The sequence below is a fragment of the Eptesicus fuscus genome, chromosome 22, assembly GCF_027574615.1.
Source record: "Eptesicus fuscus isolate TK198812 chromosome 22, DD_ASM_mEF_20220401, whole genome shotgun sequence".
In the NCBI taxonomy this organism is placed as follows: Eukaryota; Metazoa; Chordata; class Mammalia; order Chiroptera; family Vespertilionidae; genus Eptesicus; species Eptesicus fuscus.
This window is the reverse complement of record NC_072494.1, coordinates 15,220,676-15,241,231: the sequence shown is the minus strand read 5'-3', so window position 1 is coordinate 15,241,231 and position 20,556 is coordinate 15,220,676. Positions and strand designations below refer to the sequence as shown.

Below are 20,556 nucleotides of genomic sequence, written 5' to 3'. Positions count from 1 at the left end.
ACATGTGGAGGGTGGCAGGCTAGAACAAGGGGCGGGAAAGCAGGAGCGGTCACGTGGAAGAGGCCGAGCGGGGAGGTCACGTGAGGAGCGGGGGCGGGGCTTCCGAAGAGGAGGAGGAGGGGCGCGCGGCTTCCGGCGGCTAGGGGTGGGGGGAGCGGCGAGCGGAGGGGGGGGGCCCTGTCCCGGAGGTGGCGGCGGCGCCATCTTGGCGAAGGGGGGATCAGGAAGTGCGGACCGCGGCGGCGGCGGCGGCGGCGGCGGAGCCCGGAGCGGAGGCCGGAGGCTCCCGGCCCGCCGGCCCCGGAACGGAGCGGAGCGGAGGATGCAGCAGCCGCAGCCGCAGGGGCAGCAGCAGCCGGGGCCGGGGCAGCAGCTGGGGGGCCAGGGGGCGGCGCCGGGGGCCGGGGGCGGCCCAGGGGGGGGCCCGGGGCCGGGGCCCTGCCTGAGGCGGGAGCTGAAGCTGCTCGAGTCCATCTTCCACCGCGGCCACGAGCGCTTCCGCATTGCCAGCGCCTGCCTGGACGAGCTGAGCTGCGAGTTCCTGCTGGCTGGGGCTGGAGGGGCCGGGGCGGGGGCCACGCCCGGACCGCATCTCCCCGCACGGGGGTCGGTGCCTGGGGATCCCGTCCGCATCCACTGCAACATCACGGTGAGGATCCCCTTGCGTGCGCCTCTCTAGGAGCCCCCTCTCAGGGACTCAAGATCCCCCCACACAGCTTTTATCTCTAAAGATCTGGGAGGCCGAATCCTCTCTCGGGGCTTGCTCCTTCTCTCCAGGTTACACTTGTTTCTGCCCCTTGAGGTTCTGCCGAGCACCCAGAAGCTCTCCCGTTGACCCTTCAGAGTGAGGGACACCCTGACATAGAGCGCCTCCACTCCCCCTTTCCACTAACCCACCCGCATCCCAAGGCTCATGATTTGGGGTACTCCACGACTTTACCTTGCCACCTAGGAATGCCCTTTTCTTCCCCTCACTCTCATTTCAAGGTTCCAGGCCTCCGCACTGACCTCAGCTGGAAGGACTTGGTTGGGAACTCCACACGTTTCAGTGATGCCCCTTCTCAGCAGTACCTTTAACTTAGGACGTTGCCACCTGTGAGATCCCTGCCCAGGCATCTCTCATGCCGCCCCTTTGCTCTCTGAATTTTACCGGGTGGTAGTTTGCAGTACGCCGACTCCTCTTCTTCCTCTCCCTTGGATTCCCTTTTCTTCTGGTGTAACCTCTAACTCTCCTTTTGCCCCAGCTGGTAGCAGACCTGCCACTTCCTCGCTGTTCCCTGAGGATATCTCCAATTGTCCTGGGTTGTTTGTTGCCTTTCCTGGTGAGGGTGGTAATATTTGAGGACTATCCCGCTCTGAACAGTAACAGTTCCTTTTCTCCCCAGGGAACATCATTCCATCCTAGGCATGCTGGACTAGCCCACCCTCCTGCCCAGTCCACCCTCACAGACCCCTTGAAGAGGGTTGGCCTCTGGTAACCTGGGAATGCCTGATACTGTCTGGGATAGCACTTAGGATGTGCTCCCAGGCCAAGCATTGGTTAAGGACTCGGAGAACAGTACTCGATCCAGGCAGGCAGCGGACTGCAAATGAGAGCAGCCTGGGAAAGACGGGCTTGTGAATTGTGTGGTACTTTGGGTCCTGATTCAATTTACATGGCTCCTGTTGTCTGTCCCTTTCCTTCATCAAACCAGGGCAAGGTTTGGTGAGGCAGGCCCCAGCTCAGATTGGATGATGCCCCACCAAAACTCTGTGTCCCACTTCTTCTTCCATCCCCACCACCACACACACCACCTTTTTTTCTACTGAAGTGGGAAGTTCAGATTGAAGCACTAGGTGTGGCTTAGGTGAAGACATGAGCATCTTTAATAATTTGTTTACCTCCAGCGTGGAGGATGAGGACCATGGCAGAGCTAAAACTCCTACTAAACGTGGATATGGTTTCCTTAGCAGGTGTGGAAACCTCGGGAGTTAATTTTGTTCCTCAATTTAGCTCCCAATTCCTTAAGGGTAGGTTTTCCCCCCTTCTGCCTGCCCTTCCAGTTGCCAGAGGCCATCTACTATCTTGGTCCCTAAAAGGAAGTTAATTTAGAAGGTTCTCGGTTAGGCTCTCTGTGGCTCCTGTAAAGGAGACTCGGCCTGAACTGGCCTGGCCCCCTTGGTGTAGGCAGAGGGGGAGTCTGGTCAGGCTGCATTTGGCACTGTGGCTCAGGAATGCTGGGAATGTTAGCAGCGTAGGCCTCTTCCAGCCTGCCATGTGGAGCCCTACATCCTACGCCTGGACGAAGAGGGTGGCAGGTTCCCAAGAGAGAGGTGGGGAGAACTGGCCTCTGAGGGGTCCTGTTGGAAGTGGGGTGTGGAAATTCTTCTGCTACCCTTTCACTTTTAGATTCTGGAGATACAATCTAGTCTTCAATCCCTGCTTCCACAGTTAAAATGAAAGTGACCTATAGTCTGCTTTTTCCCCATCAGTGTGATTGTGGTGAGGTGATCTGTTCCTCAACTGATTATAGAGCTGGAAAATCAGAAGAGGACTTGATGCTGGGTGTGGGAGAACTTCAAGTCCAGAACTTGGATAAGCCTCCCTCCCTGTTCTCGGAGTTTGGCTGTGCTGCTTTCTCTTCTCATGGTCTAGGATTCGTTGAAAAGCTGCTTGATTAGATACTGCCCTGCTGAGCTGGGCTTTTATGAGCTGGAGAAAGAGCAAAGGAACGAGAAGTTTTGAGGAGTGGAGGGCAGGCAGAATCTAGCTTTTCCCAGAACTGCCCACCTTGACCGCTCTCTCTGCTCTTTTTCCCGCCAGGAGTCATACCCTGCTGTGCCCCCGATCTGGTCGGTGGAGTCTGATGACCCAAACTTGGCTGCTGTCTTGGAGAGGCTGGTGGACATAAAGAAAGGGAATACTCTGGTAAGGGGGCCAGGGTGTTGAGGTTGGGCCCGTATCTTGAAGACGAACTGTGAAAGGGAGATACCTGGAAAGTGGATGGTGCAGTAGGCTGAACTTTGGGGGCAGACTTCTTAGGGGAGTTGCTTGCAAAAGACAAAGGGGGAGACCTGTGCCAGCCCCAGGATTGGTCCAGTAAACTCTCCCACAGCTACATGGTCCATAAGGTTTAGTGAACTAGGTACCAATTTGGGTTCTGAGCTAAGAGCTCATCCATGTACCTGTCAGATTGGGTTGGAAAGGAGTATTTGATGTCACTGTGGTCCCCTACCCCCAGCTATTGCAGCATCTGAAGAGGATCATCTCCGACCTGTGTAAACTCTATAACCTCCCTCAGCATCCAGATGTGGAGATGCTGGATCAGCCCTTGCCAGCAGACCAGGTGAGGAGTCGAGGAGCTCCGGCCTTGTGCAGCCTTACCCCACAGACAGCACTCATGCAGATTGAGACAAATCGGCAGCAGTGTCTCTACACCCTACCCACTCCAAACACATGCATGGATTGTGACTCTTGGCTTCTTTTTTCCCGACAGGAATCTAGTTAAATGGGACGCTAATAGCTTCACCTATCAAAACTCACTCTCGTGGGCAGTATCCCTTATGTGGAGAAGAGTGGAGGTGGGGGGAGGGGTGTTTACCAGAAGTTGGTGGCCATTGGGGTCTCCGGCCCCTTGTTAAGAACCAAGAAGCAAGAATCCCTCAACTGTCTAGGGATTCTTGGGGAAAATAAACTGGGATTTGTGAGGTGGGCGACAGAAACAGCCATTTTGCTTCTCTTTTATTCTTTGGCATATGGTAGGAGGAGAGTAATGGGCTGCTAGTGAAGTCATTGCCCGAGCTGTTGCTTCCACTCAGATCTGGCTGGTGGACAGGCTGGCAGCATTATGGATAGGCACACAGCTTCCAGACCTGGAAGTTTGGGGGAGTAGGTGAGGGGTTGCGTTCTAGGAAGCCACTGGGGCCCTGATCTCCCACCTTTCCTCTCCCCATTGCAGTGCACACAGGAAGACGTGTCTTCGGAAGATGAAGATGAGGAGATGCCTGAGGTAGGCTTGCACCTGAGGCAGCATTGGCAGGAACCTTTCAATCAGCAGCTGTGAGCACCCACAGTGTACAGAGCTCCAGTGTAGCCCTCGCCTGTTTTGCTCAGTGGTTAGAGCATCGGCCCGTGGACTGGAGGGTCCTGGGTTTGATTCTGGTCAAGGGCACGTACCTCGGTTGCAGGCTTGATCCCTGGCCCCAGATGGAGTATGTGCGGGAGGCAACCAGTCCATATGTCTCTCTCACATCGATGTTTCTGTCTGCCTCTCCCCCTTCCTTCCACTCTGTCTAAAAATCAATGGAAAAAAAATATCCTCGGGTGAGGATTAACAGAGCTCCAGTCTAGAACTGGGGAGGGAAAAATGCCAATGAGTAAAGACAGATTTACTGACCTGGAGGAATGGCCAGTGTAATAGAGGAGACAGGGCACTCACATCCAACCACTGAGGACAGTTAAGTGCAAAGCTGTTTATACCAAATAGCAACAAGTTAATTTCTTTTTTTTTTAATCCTCACCCGAGGACATTTTCCCATTATTTTTAGAGAGAGTGGAAGGGAGTGGGAGAGACAGAAAGAGAAACATTGGACTGGTTGCTTCCCGCCCCAACCTGGGGCCAGGGATCCTGCCTGCAACCAAGGTATGTGCCCTTGACTGGGAATTAAACCCGAGACCCTTCAGACCATGGACCACTGCTCTATCCACTAAGCCAAACTGGTCAGGTGCAGAAGTTAATTTCAGATGGCTTTGGAGTCAGGCCTGGGTTTACATCCTGTATCTCCAAGATTATCTTAACTGGGGAATTTTACCTAATTTTACTAAGCTGCAGTTTCCTTATTTATAAAGCAGAATTATGATAATCTATATATGGTTGTCTTGAAGATTAAATGAGATATTGCACGTAAAGAGCTTCATGCAGTACATAGTGCTAAACAATTTATCTGATATATTTTAAAAACATGGATACTTCTGCATAACGTTACAATTAAGACTTGAGCTTCAGAGCCAGGCAGATTTGATTCACATTTTAGCTCTGCTAAGAGTTGTATGACTTTGGACATAAGAGTTAACATTACTAGATCTCAGCTTCCTTACCTGTAAACAGGGGAGTAACGATCACATAAAGGCATGGTGGTTGTAAGAATGAACTGAGCTGGTGCGTGTAGCATCCAGTATCGTGCCCGACGTATAATAAACATTCCGTAGATGTCAGCATCAAGGTAGTAATTAGGACGTCAGTATTGCTGTGTCCTGCTAGAGCCAGGAGATCACTTGGATTGCTTTGTCTCCAAGCATTGCATTAATGTCCGGGTTCTATAACTTTGTTAAAGTCTTAAGACACACAAGACTCGTGACACATGAAACTTACTCCTGTCAGACAGTAGAGAGCCCTCTGCGCTATCCCCCCAGCATCTAACAGAGGGTTCAAATCCTGGATATGGGCTTTCCCAACATGCACAGTGAACTCTGTGTGTGATGGAAAGGCAGGGTGAATTCTGTTCTTGACCTCTACCAAGCTCCCTCGCTGGACCTCCTTCCCCATTTCCCTCTTGTCAGTGGGTGCCTTTGCTTGAATCAGGTCATGCACCTGGGAGGGCATGAGATTTCTGATCCAGGTTTCTCCTTTAACTCTTGGGTGCAATAGTCACCTGGTGAAACATGATCTTTCACAGTGTCAGGCCAAAGTCATTCTAGGAATTAAGAGCTGCTGCCAAGGGAGAGTTTTAGGAATGGTTGGAGCAGGGTCAGGCTGGGAAACGAGGACTGAGTCTCTGCTTGCTTCCCCTGGAGCCATACGTGGTTCTGCTGAAGAACTGACCGGGAGGGGGATTTGCCATGTTGTTTAGATTGTGGAGGGAATGAGGCTGGGAATTGTTGCCGAAACAGGATGCTGTGTTCTTGGCTTGCTGGAGAGTCCACTGTTCCTTAACTTGCAGCTCTAGACCAAATAGGACTGGGAAGGCGATGGCCCCTCTCCACAACCTGTATTGGTTTCTTTTCTCCTCCATCCCATACCACCCCCAGGACACAGAAGACCTAGATCACTATGAAATGAAAGAGGAAGAGCCGGCTGAGGGCAAGAAATCTGAAGACGATGGCATCGGAAAAGAAAACTTGGCTATACTAGAGAAAATTAAAAAGAACCAGAGGCAAGATTACTTAAATGTACGTACCTTCTAGGGAGAAGCTGGGCCAAGGGTTTGGTGGGTACTGGCTAGAAGGTGGTAGGCCATCACGAATCAGTCTGGGGAGCAGATTGTTTTCTGGGGTGAGTTATGGGTGTGCCTAATCCTTGCTCAGATCCTGAGCAAGCTGCCAGGCTGCCCCTAAGGTCTAGTACAGTGGTCGGCAAACTCAGTCAACAGAGCAGCAAACCGCAGCTCGCAAGCCGCAGTTTGCCGACCACTGGTCTAGTATGTGTGTTTTCAAACCACACGACCCTGAGATGTTTGTCTTCTCTCCCTTGCAGGGGGCAGTGTCTGGCTCGGTGCAGGCCACTGACCGGCTGATGAAGGAGCTCAGGGATATATACCGATCACAGAGTTTCAAAGGTGGTGAGTTTGCCTCAGGGAGGGGCCTGAACAGGAGCTTCTCATAAAGAAGGATATGAGCCAGAATGGAGCTCCGCAAGCCAGTGGCTTAGATTGGCTGCATGTCCATGGGGTGCATCTGGAGCCTTGATACTTTTCCTCTCAGCTGGGTGGATCCTCAACTGGAGCACCCTACTAACACCTGTCTTCCCGCCTTCCAGGAAACTATGCAGTCGAACTCGTGAATGACAGTCTTTATGATTGGAATGTCAAACTCCTCAAGTGAGTGGGGACTCTGGGATTGAAAAGGAAGTTGAGGCCTAATATGTGGGGAGCCACTGCTGGGAGTCTCGGGCAGTCCCAGGAGCAGGTGTGGGCAGTGGGGTGTCCCTCTGCTGCTAGCCAGGGGAAGTGGGGGTGGACATGAGGCTCCTGAGCTAGGACAAGGAGTCTGAGCCCAGACTCATTGCTTCATAGAGTTGACCAGGACAGCGCTTTGCACAACGATCTCCAGATCCTCAAAGAGAAAGAAGGTGCAGACTTCATCCTACTTAACTTTTCCTTTAAAGTAAGTCTGTTTCCCTCCCAGCTCCTCCCTCCTGGGCCTCGGCCTCCTTCTCCACCTCATTAGTACAACCTTGGGGCCGACACTGGCCTCCCCCGCTCATCATGCCTTTGTCTCCCACAGGATAACTTTCCATTTGACCCACCGTTTGTCAGGGTTGTGTCTCCAGTCCTTTCCGGAGGGTGAGTGGCTGAGGGCAGCTCCTGTTACAGAAGGTGAGAAAGGGGCGTGAGCTTTTGCCAGGCACAACTGACCAACCTTTCTTCTGCAGGTATGTTCTGGGTGGAGGCGCCATCTGCATGGAACTTCTCACCAAGCAGGTGAGCCTGTCTCTTGCTCTTGGTCAGGCTGGCCAGGGCAGGGCTCAGCTGAGCTTTACCGCACACCTCTATGGGTTTTGGGCGATGGGCTTAATGTGGCCCTTTCATTTTGCCAGGCAGAGCCTGGCACCCATTGCCCCAGACAAACGGGTGGTGGCTGTTCCGGGAGTGAGGGGCAGGGCCCCTTCCACAGATGCAGCTCCTCGCTGGAGAACGGGTGTAAGGTTTCTGGGCACTCGCCTGACTTGCTGCTCTCTCCCCCCGATTCCCAGGGCTGGAGCAGTGCCTACTCGATAGAGTCCGTCATCATGCAGATCAGCGCCACCCTGGTGAAGGGGAAAGCACGAGTGCAGTTCGGAGCCAACAAAGTAAGGAGCTGGGCCTGGGCTGCTCGACGGGCTGGAGCCAGGTTCCATGGGGGCCCAGGCCGCCTTCTCTGAGGGCCAAGAGGATGAAGCCCTCTGGGCTGGTGGCATCGGATGAGTGGGCCTGGGCACCCGTGGTGGGAACAGGAGAGGGCCTGGGCCTGAGGGGCTTCCTAAGACTTTGGGGAGGACACGGGTCTGGAAAGGGAGGGCTGTGGGATTGCAGCCCAGAGGGCCCTACAGGTGGGGGCACTTACATGTTAGCAGCACAAGCCTGGGTCTCTGGGTGACGGTTTATGGAAGGTGAGTAAAGCCACAGCTGGCCATGGCCTGATTGGGCGGCTTCCTCTCCCCAGTCTCAATACAGTCTGACAAGAGCACAGCAGTCCTACAAGTCCTTGGTGCAGATCCACGAAAAAAACGGTGAGGCTGGAGCCAGGACTCGAGACTCGGACACTGGGAAGGCCCGAGGTTTTCACTTCCAGCCAAATCGCAAGAACCCCTTCTCTTGGTTTCTGAGCCTTTATCACCCATTAACACAGCCACCTGCCCCTGTTACCCCGAGAAGGCTAGAGGTGGCTACCCCCACTGCCTCTTCTCCCAGAAAAGTACCAGTGATCATCCCCATGTGGACTTGGTGCTGCCCCTTCCCGACCACCCTGTGAGAAAGCTCACCTCACGGTCACCTCAGGCTGGGCACATCCTTCTCCCCTGCCTTGTGCTCTCCAGTGGGCAGTTTCCGCTTCCCCTGCACCTCTCCCGCACCGGAAGCCCTGCCTCGGGTCATCTCACCTGGAATCCTGGCGTCTTCAGTGATGGGACTGGGAGCAGGGCCTTCAGCCGCCCCCTCACTGTTTTGTTGGGTTTCTTTGCAGGCTGGTACACACCCCCAAAGGAAGATGGCTAACCCTGGAGCGCCGTCCCCTGCCTCCTTCCCCAGGCACCACTGGACCAATTACCTTTGAATGCTGTATTTGGATCTTACGCTGCCTCTGTGGTTCCCTCCCTCATTTTTCCTGGACGTGATAGCTCTGCCTATTGCAGGACAATGATGGCTATTCTAAACGCTAAGGAAAAAAACCAACACCGAACTGTCTCAAGTACTCAAGACTGACTTACAGACCAACCAACCACCTGGCTGGAACCCTTGCTAGCAGGCATTCTTATAAAAGAAACTTTTGAGCCTCCTTATATTGCTGGAAACTCAGCTGTGCTCCAGACTAGAGCCTCCTTACCTATGCTATGGATTTTTAATTTATTTTCTCTTATTTCATGTACACTGCTTTTTTTGGTTACAGTGTATGATGGATGTGTATGAAAAAAAAATGTATCTTTGGGAAAACAATTACAGTTTGTTAATTTGAAGATGCTGGTCTTGACTCATCTTTATTTTTGTTCCCACATCCACCCCACCCCCATCCCCTAAACTATTTGGGTGGTGGGGGAGGGGTCGAGATGAGAGGCTGCACTTCACTGCTAAAGCCAGAGGAAGGTGGAGCTGAAGCACAAGCCCGGCACTCAGATCTCTTCTGAAGGCCTTGGAGCGACCAGCACTCGTTCCCCTGGCATGCAGAGCCTGCCCTGCTGAGCCACGGTGTAGCAGGCTGAAATGATGACCTTAATTCTTAGGACTACTTTTCTCTTCTACTTGCAGATGTTTCCAAATTTCTAAGAACGAGGAAATGGGAAAGGAGGCTTACCAGGCTGCTGTTTCATGGAATTGCTTTTAAATGAATTGAGCGGGGATGGGGGCAATCTGGTGTGTACGCGGCCTCTGGTCTCAGCAATATGCTATGTATGCCACAACTCCGGTGTTCGCCGATTCCTCCCTCCCTGGAAATGGCTTCTGGCTAGCACTGAAGGCTGTTCACTGGTCGCTTCTTTGCTCACCTTCCTCTCCCTCGCTTCACTTGGTCTCGTAAGAGAAAACAGGTATAGCTCTGAAATTGTTTGGCTTGAAAAACTGTGGATTCTTTTCAAGCCACTTCCGTAAGATGGGTCCTCTGGGAAGGTCAGCTTTAAGGGGGCTGTTGTATACACCTGTGTCCCCACCCCAGGCTCTGGGAACTGCTGGGGCGGGGAGAGGGAGGGAGGAAGTCTGCTGGGCTAGAACCGTCAGCGCTGTGCTGCCTGCCTCCGTCAGTGAGCTTGCGTTGGGGTCGAGACAGGCTCTTAGGGACAGACTGCCTGCAGACTAGATGATGGCCGCAATAACACGCCAGGGGCGGCTCAGTGACGATGCTCGTCTCAAAGCCCAGAGCTGAGACCGCTGCCTGGGCGCCCACAGGATGTCAGTTCTGTAATGCTTTAACATTGGTCATTCCCCCCGTTTTCTTTTAAGGGATTAATGTCTTGCTGCTTCAGGTGGATGGAGAGTTCAACAGTCCCCCTCAATGCTGCTCTAACTCTACCCACACCCACCTGATATGGGGTGCTAAAGTTTAGATAAAAGTGGGGACCCCAGGGGCAACCTTATTCCATAGAGCGGAAATCCGGTGTTCTAGGCCTTTGTGGCTTTCTTCTGAACTTATCACCAGCCCTGGCTGAAATGTAGATTGTGTTTTTAGTAATGTGTACTGTGAGCTGTCCTCTGTATAATGTATTTTGTAATGTATTTTTCTCATCTACCAAAGGATGAAACAAATAAAGTTATTTAAATAGTTTGGCTCTAATCAATTTTTTTTTAAAAGAAATAATGGGGTCCCTGTTCCCCCGCCATAAGGGAAGCACCAGCTCCTGTGAGTTGTACACCAACGCTCAGAACCCTCCACTTTTCTTGTCAAACCTAATATTCCCTTTATGACCTTAAGTTTAGGGTTCTCGTGGCGTTACAAATCATGGGAGAATCAACGCCATATCATTGTGAATCCATTTTCTTCTAAGGCAAGGAGAAATGAAACAACTCTTTGAGGTCAGTATCCTACACCTCAAGTGTGAATGAATCTACATCCCAGGCAGGGTCTGCCCAGCCCAGAGCCCGGTGAGCACCTGAGGCAGCTTAGCCTCACTGCCGTGGGTAGGAGAGGGCAGGGCTGGGGAGGGGTGGCCAGACAGGAATCAGTCACCCAAACTCGTGAAACCTGCCAACATTTATTCACCATAGTGATGGCTCACTGGTTAAAGGTTCCCCCGCCCCCTGGTTCTACAATGGAATCCCAGGAAAATTAAGCAGTGGGCCCTTCCATTCTCCAGAATCTGTTAGAGCAATTTATATCATGCTCTGGGGACACACACAAAAAAAAGAGAAAATAAATACATGGCCACCTGAAGCTTCCCATGTAAGCTTCCTATGTTTGGTCCAAATGTTCATGCTGAGTCCTGAACACCTGACAAATTGAGACTCAGTTCTGAGAGGAGCTGAGGGTAAAGGCAAATGCAAATCAAATCAATCCTGGGCACCAGTGTGGCCTTTCTCACTCCCAAGGCCTTACGAGTGGAAGGGGACAGGTCAGGGCAGGCAGGGGGAGGGGGAGGGCGCTGCTGCTAGCCACATTATCTTAACTCTTCAAACTTCAGGATGTGTGGCTGCAAGAGAAAGAGCAAGTCTCAGTGGGAAGGAAGGACCACCGTAGCCAGTCTACCCAACCCCTTGGATAACTTCAGTTATTTTGTCTAAGAGAATGCCAGATAAATCCGCAATCCAGGCCTTGGCAGTGGCCTGCAGCTGAGACCCTGGGGTGGGAGGAGAGGGAGAAGGGCTGAGTTAGGTACAGGGGCAGTTACCTCCAAGTTCAAAGCCCCAGTGATTTTCCCCTTGAGGATGTGATGGGTCAGCTGATAGGAACTCAAAATGCCTGCGAAACAACACACAACAACAAAACCCTGGGGGCACTGGGTCAGGCAGGAGGAGCCAGGGAGGGAAGGGGAAAATGCAGAGCAGCTCCTACAAGTCTCTGCTAGTTAGGGCTAACTCCCTGCGGCAGGGTAAAACGAGATAAAGCTGGAATGGGGGAGGGGGGAGGGGAAGGGTGCACAAAGAATATATAAAGGAGGGGACATTATTATGGTTACTAGAATAATTACATGAATCTGGGATTCTACATTCATTCTCTCTCTCTCTCTCTCTCTCTCTATCTATATATATATATATATATATATATATATATATATATATAATTTTTTTATTTCAGAGATGAAGGGAGGGAGAGAGAGAGAGACAAACATCGATGAGAGAGAATCAATGATCGGCTGCCTCCTGCACACCCCACAATGGGGATCAAGCCTGCACCCTGGGCATATGCCCCAACCGTAAATCAAACTGTGACCTCCTAATTCACAGGCCGAAGCTCAACCGCTGAGCCATGTCGGCTGGGCGGATTTCACATTCTCGAGTGGGAAATTCTGGGGACAGAAAACTTCATCGTCTCTGCTCTGAGCATCTGGGCTAGAGGGTAGAAGCAGAGGCTTTCACACGAGCATGTTTACATGTTGGAACGAGGCAGGGCAGGCCGCTGGTCAAAATGTCAGCTCCTGCTGTCCTGCCAACCTCCCAATTCTGGGACTGTCCACGCAGGAAACTGACCGTATTAAGTCAGACCTCATTTCCATCCCCGCCTATGCCCGTTTCTTGCTGTGAGAGGTGAGGAAGCTCCTTTCACTTTTTTTGAGCTTTGTGCTCCTCACACAGGGAGGGCTGTACGCCGCCTGCCTGACCGCTCAGGGCCCTCTCTAAGTCCAGGAGGGAGCTGAGCACAGCCCGTATCTGGGTAGGGCACTCTGGCCCCTCTGACAGGCGGGGAGCTGCTCTTTGGGGCCATCCCCTAACACCCACGCGGTCTGCTTCAGCCTGCCTCAAACTCCAGAGCCCTGGCCCTGGCCCTGGCCCTGGCCCTGTTACCCGCAGGCCCCTTCATGCAATTACCCAAGGTGACCTGTGGGTGGTGGCCCTGACCACGAGGCACCATTCCCCTCAGCCTCCCAGGGCTGCGGGGGCCTTGGGCCTACACTTTGGGAGTGAGTGTGTCTGTCCGTCTGTTGTCTTCACCTCTGCTTCTCCTGACCCCCCAAAACATTCTTTCACCCTTTCACAGAGCAGCTCAGCTTTCATCTGTTTTATGTGCACTGAGTTTTGCCTTAAGATTTCGCTGGGAAAGGATTCTGTTACAGAAGGAAACTAGAATTTGAAAACAAACCGTTAGGTTTAGAGCACTGGCCTCTGGGTCTTCTTTGGACGTGCTGTTCCTTTAGACACAGCAGCTCTGGCAGAAGCCGGGGTGAGGAGCCTGCCCCCACCTCCCTGCACCCAGAGAGCTCAGCCTTTGGACAGCACCTGCTGCGGCCGGCCGCGGAGCCCAGGTGTGAAAACTAATACCCAAGAGGCAGCTCTGCAAGAGGCAGATGCCAAAAACCGGGCAACGATCAAATGACGCGAGGCTTCAGGGTACGCTGAGGGCCTCGGCCGCCCCCACAGCCTCCCCCACGGAGGTCCTGGAGGCAGACACAGCATCTCCCCTCCCTGAGCCTCGGGAGGAGGTCGGAGGGCATCTTACCTTTCTCCAGCATGAAAGGCTGAGTCAGCGGGGGGATGGTCCAGAAGTCATCACCATCCAGGCTGCGCAGGCACTGTACCGGGACGGTGGCCGACTGGCCGAAGTCGATGAACCAGACCACAGCCCAGGCATCCACCCGGTCCACTACCCAGCACCTGGCCAGAGGGAGGGAGGAGCGGAGGGCTGTTCCACCTGGCGGCATGCATAAATGGTCCTCCACCAAGAGGCTCAGAGGTCAAGGCTCACGGAGCAGAGTTCCCTTCGTTCTCCCCTTCCTCGGGCAGAGAAGTGGTCATAGTCACAGGTCTCGGGAGAGGAAGCAGCAAGAAGGAAACCAGAGTCCCAAGGAGGGAGACGGGAAGGAGTGGCTGTCCGCCGGCCTCCCTTACACTGTCCACCCTTATACCGTGCCCCCCCGCCGGGCACATACCTGTTCCAGGCCCGCCCGTACGCGCCCAGGTGGTACTCGGCCAGACAGCGGGTCCCGCGCCGCACGGCGGCGTCCTGCAGGTAGGGCTGCTGCGCCTCCGCCTCGGCCAGGGTGCTGAACAGCGCCTGCATGTTCTGGTGCAGGGTCTGCGGGGGCACACGGGCACGAGCCTCGCCGCCTGCGTCACACCCACGTCTGTCTCCGCAGATGTCACCGGCTGTGCCCGCACCACGGATCTGCCCCCCAGGGAACCAAGGTCCGAGGCGGGAGCGAGGAAGACACGGAACCCGGGGATGAGAACGCACCCGTCTGGATCCCCCCGCTGACCGGCCCATCACCACCCCCACCCCAGGAAGGCTCTGCGAGAAGGCACCGAGCCCACGGGGGCCCCCACAAGCCCATACCTCCGTGATGCGCATGGCCCAGAAGAACGGGGTCTGAGGGACAATGCTGGTCACCAGCAGCCCCGCGTCCCCGCCCGCGTGGCAGAGGGTGGCCAGCCAGCTCAGGTCGCGGAAGCATTCCCTCAGGAGCAGCACCAGGAAGGAGCCTCTGGGGGAGACGGGGGAGCATGGGGTGAACGGGTGAGCAAGGTGACCAACCTGGTCCTGGAGGATGCTGGGAGGGCCAGGCAGGGCGGTCACCTGGGTCAGGTCCACTCCCTCCAGGGAGGGGATGAGTACATAACGCAGGTGGCACCAGGCAGCACCAGGGCGGGGGGGGGGGAGAGGGCCCTGGAGGAAAACACCCCCCCCCCCGGCTTCCACAGACAGAGGGGGCCAGAGCCCTCCCTGGGCCGACTCGGCCTGAAGCAAGTGCGGACTGGACTGTCCAAAACCCAGGACACGTTTCCAGCCCCAGACCGCTCCTCCTGTGTCTAATTCACGCCCAACTCCAGCCGCCCACCCCCTAACTTTGTCACGAAGGCTCACGTGGTCAGCAGACACACCTGCTGCTGTGGAAACACACACGCCACTCAGCCCACAGCCCCTTCCCGTCCGGGATGGTCCTGGCACCTCTGACACTACGAATGGTGTCCACCGTCCAAGCAGAGGAGGTGGTGGACATGATGGCCGCAGGGGACCCAGGGTGGGGGACAGCCACAGGCCTTCACTGTCCCAAAACCGAAACAGATTTTCGTAGGTCCCTGTGGGTCCGGTGCAGGAGCTCCTGAGAACTTCATGCCCACACGGGGACCACCCCTACCCACCCTCTAGGGACGGAATGATGTTTGCAGGTGCCACTTGCTCTGGGGGGTCCCTGCACCCCTCCACTAACCTCATTTCCATGGGGACTGCAAATAAGGGTGTCCTCGGTCTCGCTGTCTCTTGGGGGTTACCGGGAGCTTTAGGGGTGATCTGTAGATAAGCTGGAAAGCAGGAGACTGAGTCTTGGAGGCACCAGAGCTGCCCCTGCCCCCCAAGATGCCCTGGCCCCTGGCCCCCAAGATGCCCTGGCCCCACCCTCAGAGGCAGGACAGGATGGGCCACGCGGCCTCGTCCTTCCGCGTCTCAGCCTCTATCCCAGGGGTCCTCAAACTTTTTAAACAGGGGGCCAGTTCACTGTCCCTCAGACCGTTGGAGGGCCAGACTATAGTTTAAAAAAAACTATGAACAAATTCCTATGCACACTGCTAAGTTGGCTGCTAAGCAGGACAGGCAGCGGGGGCAAAAACACCCGGCGGGCCGGATAAATGTCCTTGGCGGGCCGCATGTGGCCCGCGGGCCATAGTTTGAGGACCCCTGCTCTAGATCTTCAGCGGGGTGGGGAGGGTGTGCTGCCTGATAGTCATTCATCGAGAAAGCATCCTGGAGGAACGACCAGGGGTATTTCCCCCACGGAGAGGCCCACGGGGGGCAGAGCTGAAGGGGAGGCTGGGAGAATTGAGTCAGGAGTTGCGAAGACCCGTCCTGGGGAGTCGGGATCTCACCGGTGATTTTGGCAAATCCTCGACCAGAAGCCCTCTCCAAAACCTGGGGAGAAGAAGACACGGCGTCGCTCGGGCACGGCGCAGTCACTTCACTGGTTTGTACGTCGAGTCGCTCCAAGCGGACCCGGCGGCACAGTGTCACCGCCCCCCTGCACCCCAAACCCCCGCTGGCTCCCCTCTCCACTGTGCTCGCCTGGAAAACACTCAGCCCTGGTTAAAGCCATGTCTGTGCCCGCCCTGCTGCTCCCCGGCTCTGGCCACTGACGGCTGCGGCGAGCACCTGCGGCCCCTGTTCTCTCGTGGACACAGGCTCCAGTCCCACCGTGAGCCCCCTCGTAAGCTGCCTTTCCTCTTCGCCAAATGGACGACTTCACGCCCCGGACCGCCCCACTCCCCACCCCACCGAGGAACCTGCCTCTTTATCAGGTGAAAACTGGAAGCAGTGGGAGGGAGGTCCCTCCCCTCCTCTCCATGCAAACCCCTACCCCGCCCTCTCTGCCATCCCTCCTGCTCCCAGGCCACCAGGCGCCTGCTCTAACACTCTGGGTCTCGCACCCTCTCGCCTTCTGAAGGGCAGCAGCCCTGAGGGCATGCCCTCTTCCTCCCCCACGGCCCTCCCTCCCGGGAGGATGTCTCCCACCAGGAACATGCCCTGTTATCCCTGTTTGAGACCCTGCCTTGACCCCACATCCCTCTCGCTGCCAGCTTTCTCTGCTCCGTCACCGGCCCTGCTGTCTCGAGTCCTGCCTGCTTCCCCGCCTGACATTTCCCTGCAGCACATCCCGGTCAGGCTGCCGTGAAATGGCTCGCACAGGGTCAGCATGACCTGCAGGCTGCTGAATCCCCATGTTCTCCGCTCTGAACTCACTCGCGGTATTCCACCCACGCCCTCTTTCGAGAAACACTGCTCCTCTCGCCTTCCTTGACATTGCACACATCCGGTCTTCCTTATCTTTCACTGGCTGGCCCTCGAATAAATACCTTTTTATTTCAGAGAGGAAGGGAGAGGGAGAGAGATAGAAACACCAATGATGAGAGAGAATCATTGATCGGCTGCCTCCTGCACGCCCCGCACTGGGGATCGAGCCCACAACCCGGGCGCGTGCCCTGACCGGGAATTGAACTGTGACCTCCTGGTTCATAGGTCGACGCTCAGCCACTGAGCCACGCTGGCCGGGCTGACTGGCTGGCCCTTGACAGGAGCTGAACCCGTAAATGCCGGCCAACCCCAGGAATTGGTCCTCTCTTCCGTCTACCTTCTCTCCGAGGTCCTCTCCAGTTCTGTGATTTTTAGGAATCAACAGTGTAACCCAAAATCAGACCTCCAGCCTTCATCACTCTCTGGAATTCAACTGAAATACAGAGATGTCTACTCGACTGGACAGCTAAGAGGTACACGAACTCAGCATGTCTCTAAACTAGACCCTGCACAAGCCGCTTCGCCCAGCTCTCTCAACTTCACAAATTACGTCTCTATCTACCCAGTGGCTCAGGCCAAGTTCCTCTCTCTCCCCGGCTCCCTACAACAAGCCAAGCCATCTCTTCTTCCAAAACACACCCGAACCCACGAACTCCCCGCTTCGCCACAATACAAGCTGTTGCCACCTCGTCCCAGGACCCCAGCAGCCGTGTCCACAGAGTCCCTGCAGCCACACTGGCCCCATAACCCAGTGGCCACCCAGCAGGTACGATCTTTTACAAACAAAAACCCAATTCCCATCACTCCCCCGATTAAAGCCTTCCAACATCTTCCCACTGTGCTTAAAAGTAAAATCCAGACTCTTTGGCTCATCGAGGATGCCAGGACATGACCCTCCTTCCCACTGGGCTCCTGTCTGCCCATGCCCCTTCTCCCGCCACATCACACCTTGGGGCATTTGCGGGTTCTGTAGCCTGAAATTCAATGTTCTGCCTGTGTTTGCAGGATGGGCCCCGATTTGTCCATTCAGACCTCAGGTGAGACGTCACTTCCTCACAAAGAGGCTTCCCTACAAACCATCTAAAGAAGTGATCCCCCTCACATTCACCACATCAGCGTATTTTAATTAGTACGGAGGGCTGGGATGTTCTTATTTATTGGTTATTGTAGGTCTCTTCCCACTGGAACATAAATACCATGAGAATAAGAACCACATTTGTCTTCCGACAATTACACGGAGGTAGCCCGGGGCCTAGAACGCTCCCCCGTGCCTATTAAGCTCTCGGTAAACAGATGTTGAATGAATGGATGGATGGGGTGGATGGCTGGGTCAATGGAAGGGAAGAGAAGGAGGAAAGGGAAGAAAAAGAGAGCGGGAGGGTGGGAGAGAGGAAGAAAGGAAGGAAGGAGAAGTCAGTAACTTCTGGGGCAAGTTATTAACTCTCTCAGCCTTGGTTTCCTCTTCTGTTCCGTGAATCACATCGGCACTGATGGGAAGGTTTACTTGGGCTCGTATTTGTTCAGGACACGACAGGAAGTAGGTGCTTAATACACAGAAGCGGAATGAGGGGAGGGTGACAGGTGCAGGGCTCCATCCTGCTTCCAGAACTGACAGGGCTCCTTCACTCTGGGCTAGTGACTTGGTCCTCATCTGCAGGACGGGAGAGGAACAGCACCTGCTGCTGTGATTACACGAGTTCACAGGGCAACGCGGTTAGAAAGAAGCCTGCAGAGTGAACCCTCCACAGAGGCTAACTCCCTGTCAACCAAGGAGACCAGTCAGATCTGCATGTGAGACCTCCTGCCCCACCTGTGCACCTGCAGCGAAACAAGGTGACCGTGCAAACAACTGCTCTCCAGCCAAGCACAAGTGACTTTTTATTTAAAACTAGAGGCCCCGCGCATGAAATTCATGCATGGGGGAGGGGGGTGTCCCTCAGCCCAGCCTGCACCCGCTCCAATCTGGGACATCCCTCTCACAATCCAGGAATACTGGCTCCCAACTGCTTGCCTGCCTGACTGCCTGATTGCCCCTAACCACTTCTGCCTGCCAGCCTGATCACCCCCTAACATCTCCCCTGCCAGCCTGATCGATGCCTAACTGCTCCCCTGCCGGCCCGATTGCCCCTAACTGCCCTCCCTTGTCAGCCTAGTCGCCCCTAACTGCCCTCCCCTGCCAGTCTGGTCACCCCCAACTCCCCTCCCCTGCAGGCCTGGTCGCCCCTAACTTTCCTCCCCTGCAGGCTTGGTCGCCCACAACTACCCTCCCCTGCTGGCCCGGGCACCCCTAACTTCCCTCCCTTACCAGCCTGGTCGCCCCTAACTGCCCTCCCCTGCCGGCCCGATTGCCCCTAACTGCCCTGCCCTGCCAGCCTGGTCACCCCTAACTGCCCTCCCTTGCCAGCCTGATCGCCCACAACTTCCCTCCCCTACTGGCCTGATCGCCCACAACTGCCCTCCCCTACTGGCCTGATCGCCCACAATTGCCCTCCCCTGCTGGCCATCTTGTGGCGGCCATCTTTGACCACATGGGGGTGGCCATCTTGTGTGTTTGGAGTGATGGTCAATTTACATATTACCTCTTTATTAGATAGGATCTCTTAAGACAGTTCCAAATACCAATCCCGAGAACCAATTCGCAGCAGCGGCTTCAAGCTAAAAGTTATCATCAATATGTAAACATTTTAAACCATTTCTGTCTCGTTATTATCCCCTAATGACTTAAGAGATAAATATAACAAGGCTTTTGTGACAGTTTGTGAGATTAAGTTTCAGAGGAAAATATGTAATTATCATCCAGCCACCATAGCACGTCACCCAAAAACAAGCCTCAAATGTCAAGATGCGTGTGTAACAAAGGTGGCCACCTGGACGCTACAGAGGTCAGGGCAGCATCTCCATCTCTGCCCAACCAGACCATTTAAATGAGTTCTCTTGTTGCTGTAAGCACAGGAACCCTCATGCCCAGACCCATCCCCAGCTGTGAATGGGCTCTTTCCTTTGTTCTGGGCACTGCTACCAGCTGGTCAAGTGTCCTAAGAGGCAGCAGACTCCAGAGCGATGCTGGCGAGTCTGAGCAGTGGGGGAGAAGGCAGAGGGCACACAAAGGTCAGCAGCCAGAAAGCACTGGGGTGGATGGGGGTCCATTGGTTCCCCTGCACTAGGGGTGGGGAATGACTGGCCTTGCAGACCCATGGGCCCGCCTCCCTCCCGCCCCCATAAGGCCCGCAAAATCATTTGGTCTGGTCCTGCCAAGGCATTAGGAGTTAATTAAATGTGTGACCAAATACAGCAGGCCAATTTTTAACTGGATAATTTTGTGTGGCCCAGGCATGATGTTACAAACATCCAAATGGCCCTTGGCGGGAAAGAAGGTTCCCCACCCCTGCCCTACACACACCAGCGAGAAGCTCTCGGTCCACTGCCCAGCAGGGGTGCAGGCCTCACGTCTCGCTCGGAACAGCGGCAGCTTCCCTGCCCGCAGCCTCTGGGTCTGCTCACGGCCACCCCCGGGCTGCGGCTGGTCACCCGGGCCACGTGCCTTGAAGGCCTCTCACCCTACCCAGGGAGCTGCACGCGGGCCGCCTGCAGGGCGCGTCTTGGTGGACATGTAACATGTACGGTGTTAACCCCCCACAGCTTTCCTCTCCTCCGGGTCATGCACATTGTGCTTCCCCTACATGCCAGGCGCCGAGTGCCAAAGGCAAATGACGCAGACCCTGTTCTCAGGAGGCCGACATGCAGCCGCTCCACAAATATCTATAAACTGTGTGCATTCCAAACACTGCCCTCAGGTGCTCACACTCTGATGGGGGCAGCAGGCAGTGAGCATACACACAGGTATGCCGCCACAAGGCCACAAGAGCCACGACAAGACACAGGCAAGGAGCAGGGATGAAGAGGGCGGGACGGGAGGTGGGGGTGACCGCTAAACAGGACCTGAATGAAGTGACAAAGCACGCCCCCTCAATACCTGGGGAAGAGCCTTGGGGCTGAAGACAGCAGGTCCAAGGCCAAGGCGGGCA

The 20,556-nt window shown here is 55.0% G+C and overlaps 2 protein-coding genes across 2 annotated transcripts in view; one reads left to right on the top strand and one right to left on the bottom strand.

Moving 5' to 3' along the window:
* The first annotated feature begins 200 nt into the window (after positions 1-200).
* UBE2Q1 (ubiquitin conjugating enzyme E2 Q1) lies at positions 201-9,128 on the top strand. The gene is made up of 13 exons (XM_008155889.2): positions 201-649; positions 2,804-2,908; positions 3,222-3,326; positions 3,939-3,989; positions 6,008-6,148; positions 6,453-6,537; positions 6,735-6,795; positions 6,991-7,081; positions 7,202-7,260; positions 7,350-7,398; positions 7,671-7,766; positions 8,120-8,186; positions 8,639-9,128. The coding sequence occupies exons 1-13, from the start codon at positions 323-325 to the stop codon at positions 8,668-8,670; spliced, it is 1,269 nt and encodes a 422-aa protein (XP_008154111.2). The 5' UTR covers positions 201-322; the 3' UTR covers positions 8,671-9,128.
* A 1,721-nt stretch (positions 9,129-10,849) lies between these two features.
* Positions 10,850-20,556, bottom strand: part of TDRD10 (tudor domain containing 10) — a 28,760-nt gene continuing 19,053 nt past the window's right edge. The window contains exons 6-12 of the mRNA XM_054712255.1: positions 15,613-15,655; positions 14,961-15,051; positions 14,087-14,234; positions 13,683-13,828; positions 13,253-13,407; positions 11,487-11,557; positions 10,850-11,288 (exon numbers count right to left, since the gene is read on the bottom strand). Of these exons, the coding sequence (XP_054568230.1) occupies positions 11,256-11,288; positions 11,487-11,557; positions 13,253-13,407; positions 13,683-13,828; positions 14,087-14,234; positions 14,961-15,051; positions 15,613-15,655 (687 nt within the window). The 3' untranslated portion in view covers positions 10,850-11,255. The remainder of the gene's footprint in view (positions 11,289-11,486; positions 11,558-13,252; positions 13,408-13,682; positions 13,829-14,086; positions 14,235-14,960; positions 15,052-15,612; positions 15,656-20,556) is intronic.

What these genes read in the sequence shown, in the direction of transcription:
- UBE2Q1 (XM_008155889.2), top strand. Translation starts at nt 323, where the DNA reads ATGCAGCAGCCGCAGCCGCAGGGGCAGCAGCAGCCGGGGCCGGGGCAG. An exon ending in ATCACAGAGTTTCAAAGGTG is followed by an intron (nt 6,538 to 6,734) that starts GTGAGTTTGCCT and finishes CCCGCCTTCCAG; the next exon opens with GAAACTATGCAGTCGAACTC. An exon ending in TACTTAACTTTTCCTTTAAA is followed by an intron (nt 7,082 to 7,201) that starts GTAAGTCTGTTT and finishes TGTCTCCCACAG; the next exon opens with GATAACTTTCCATTTGACCC.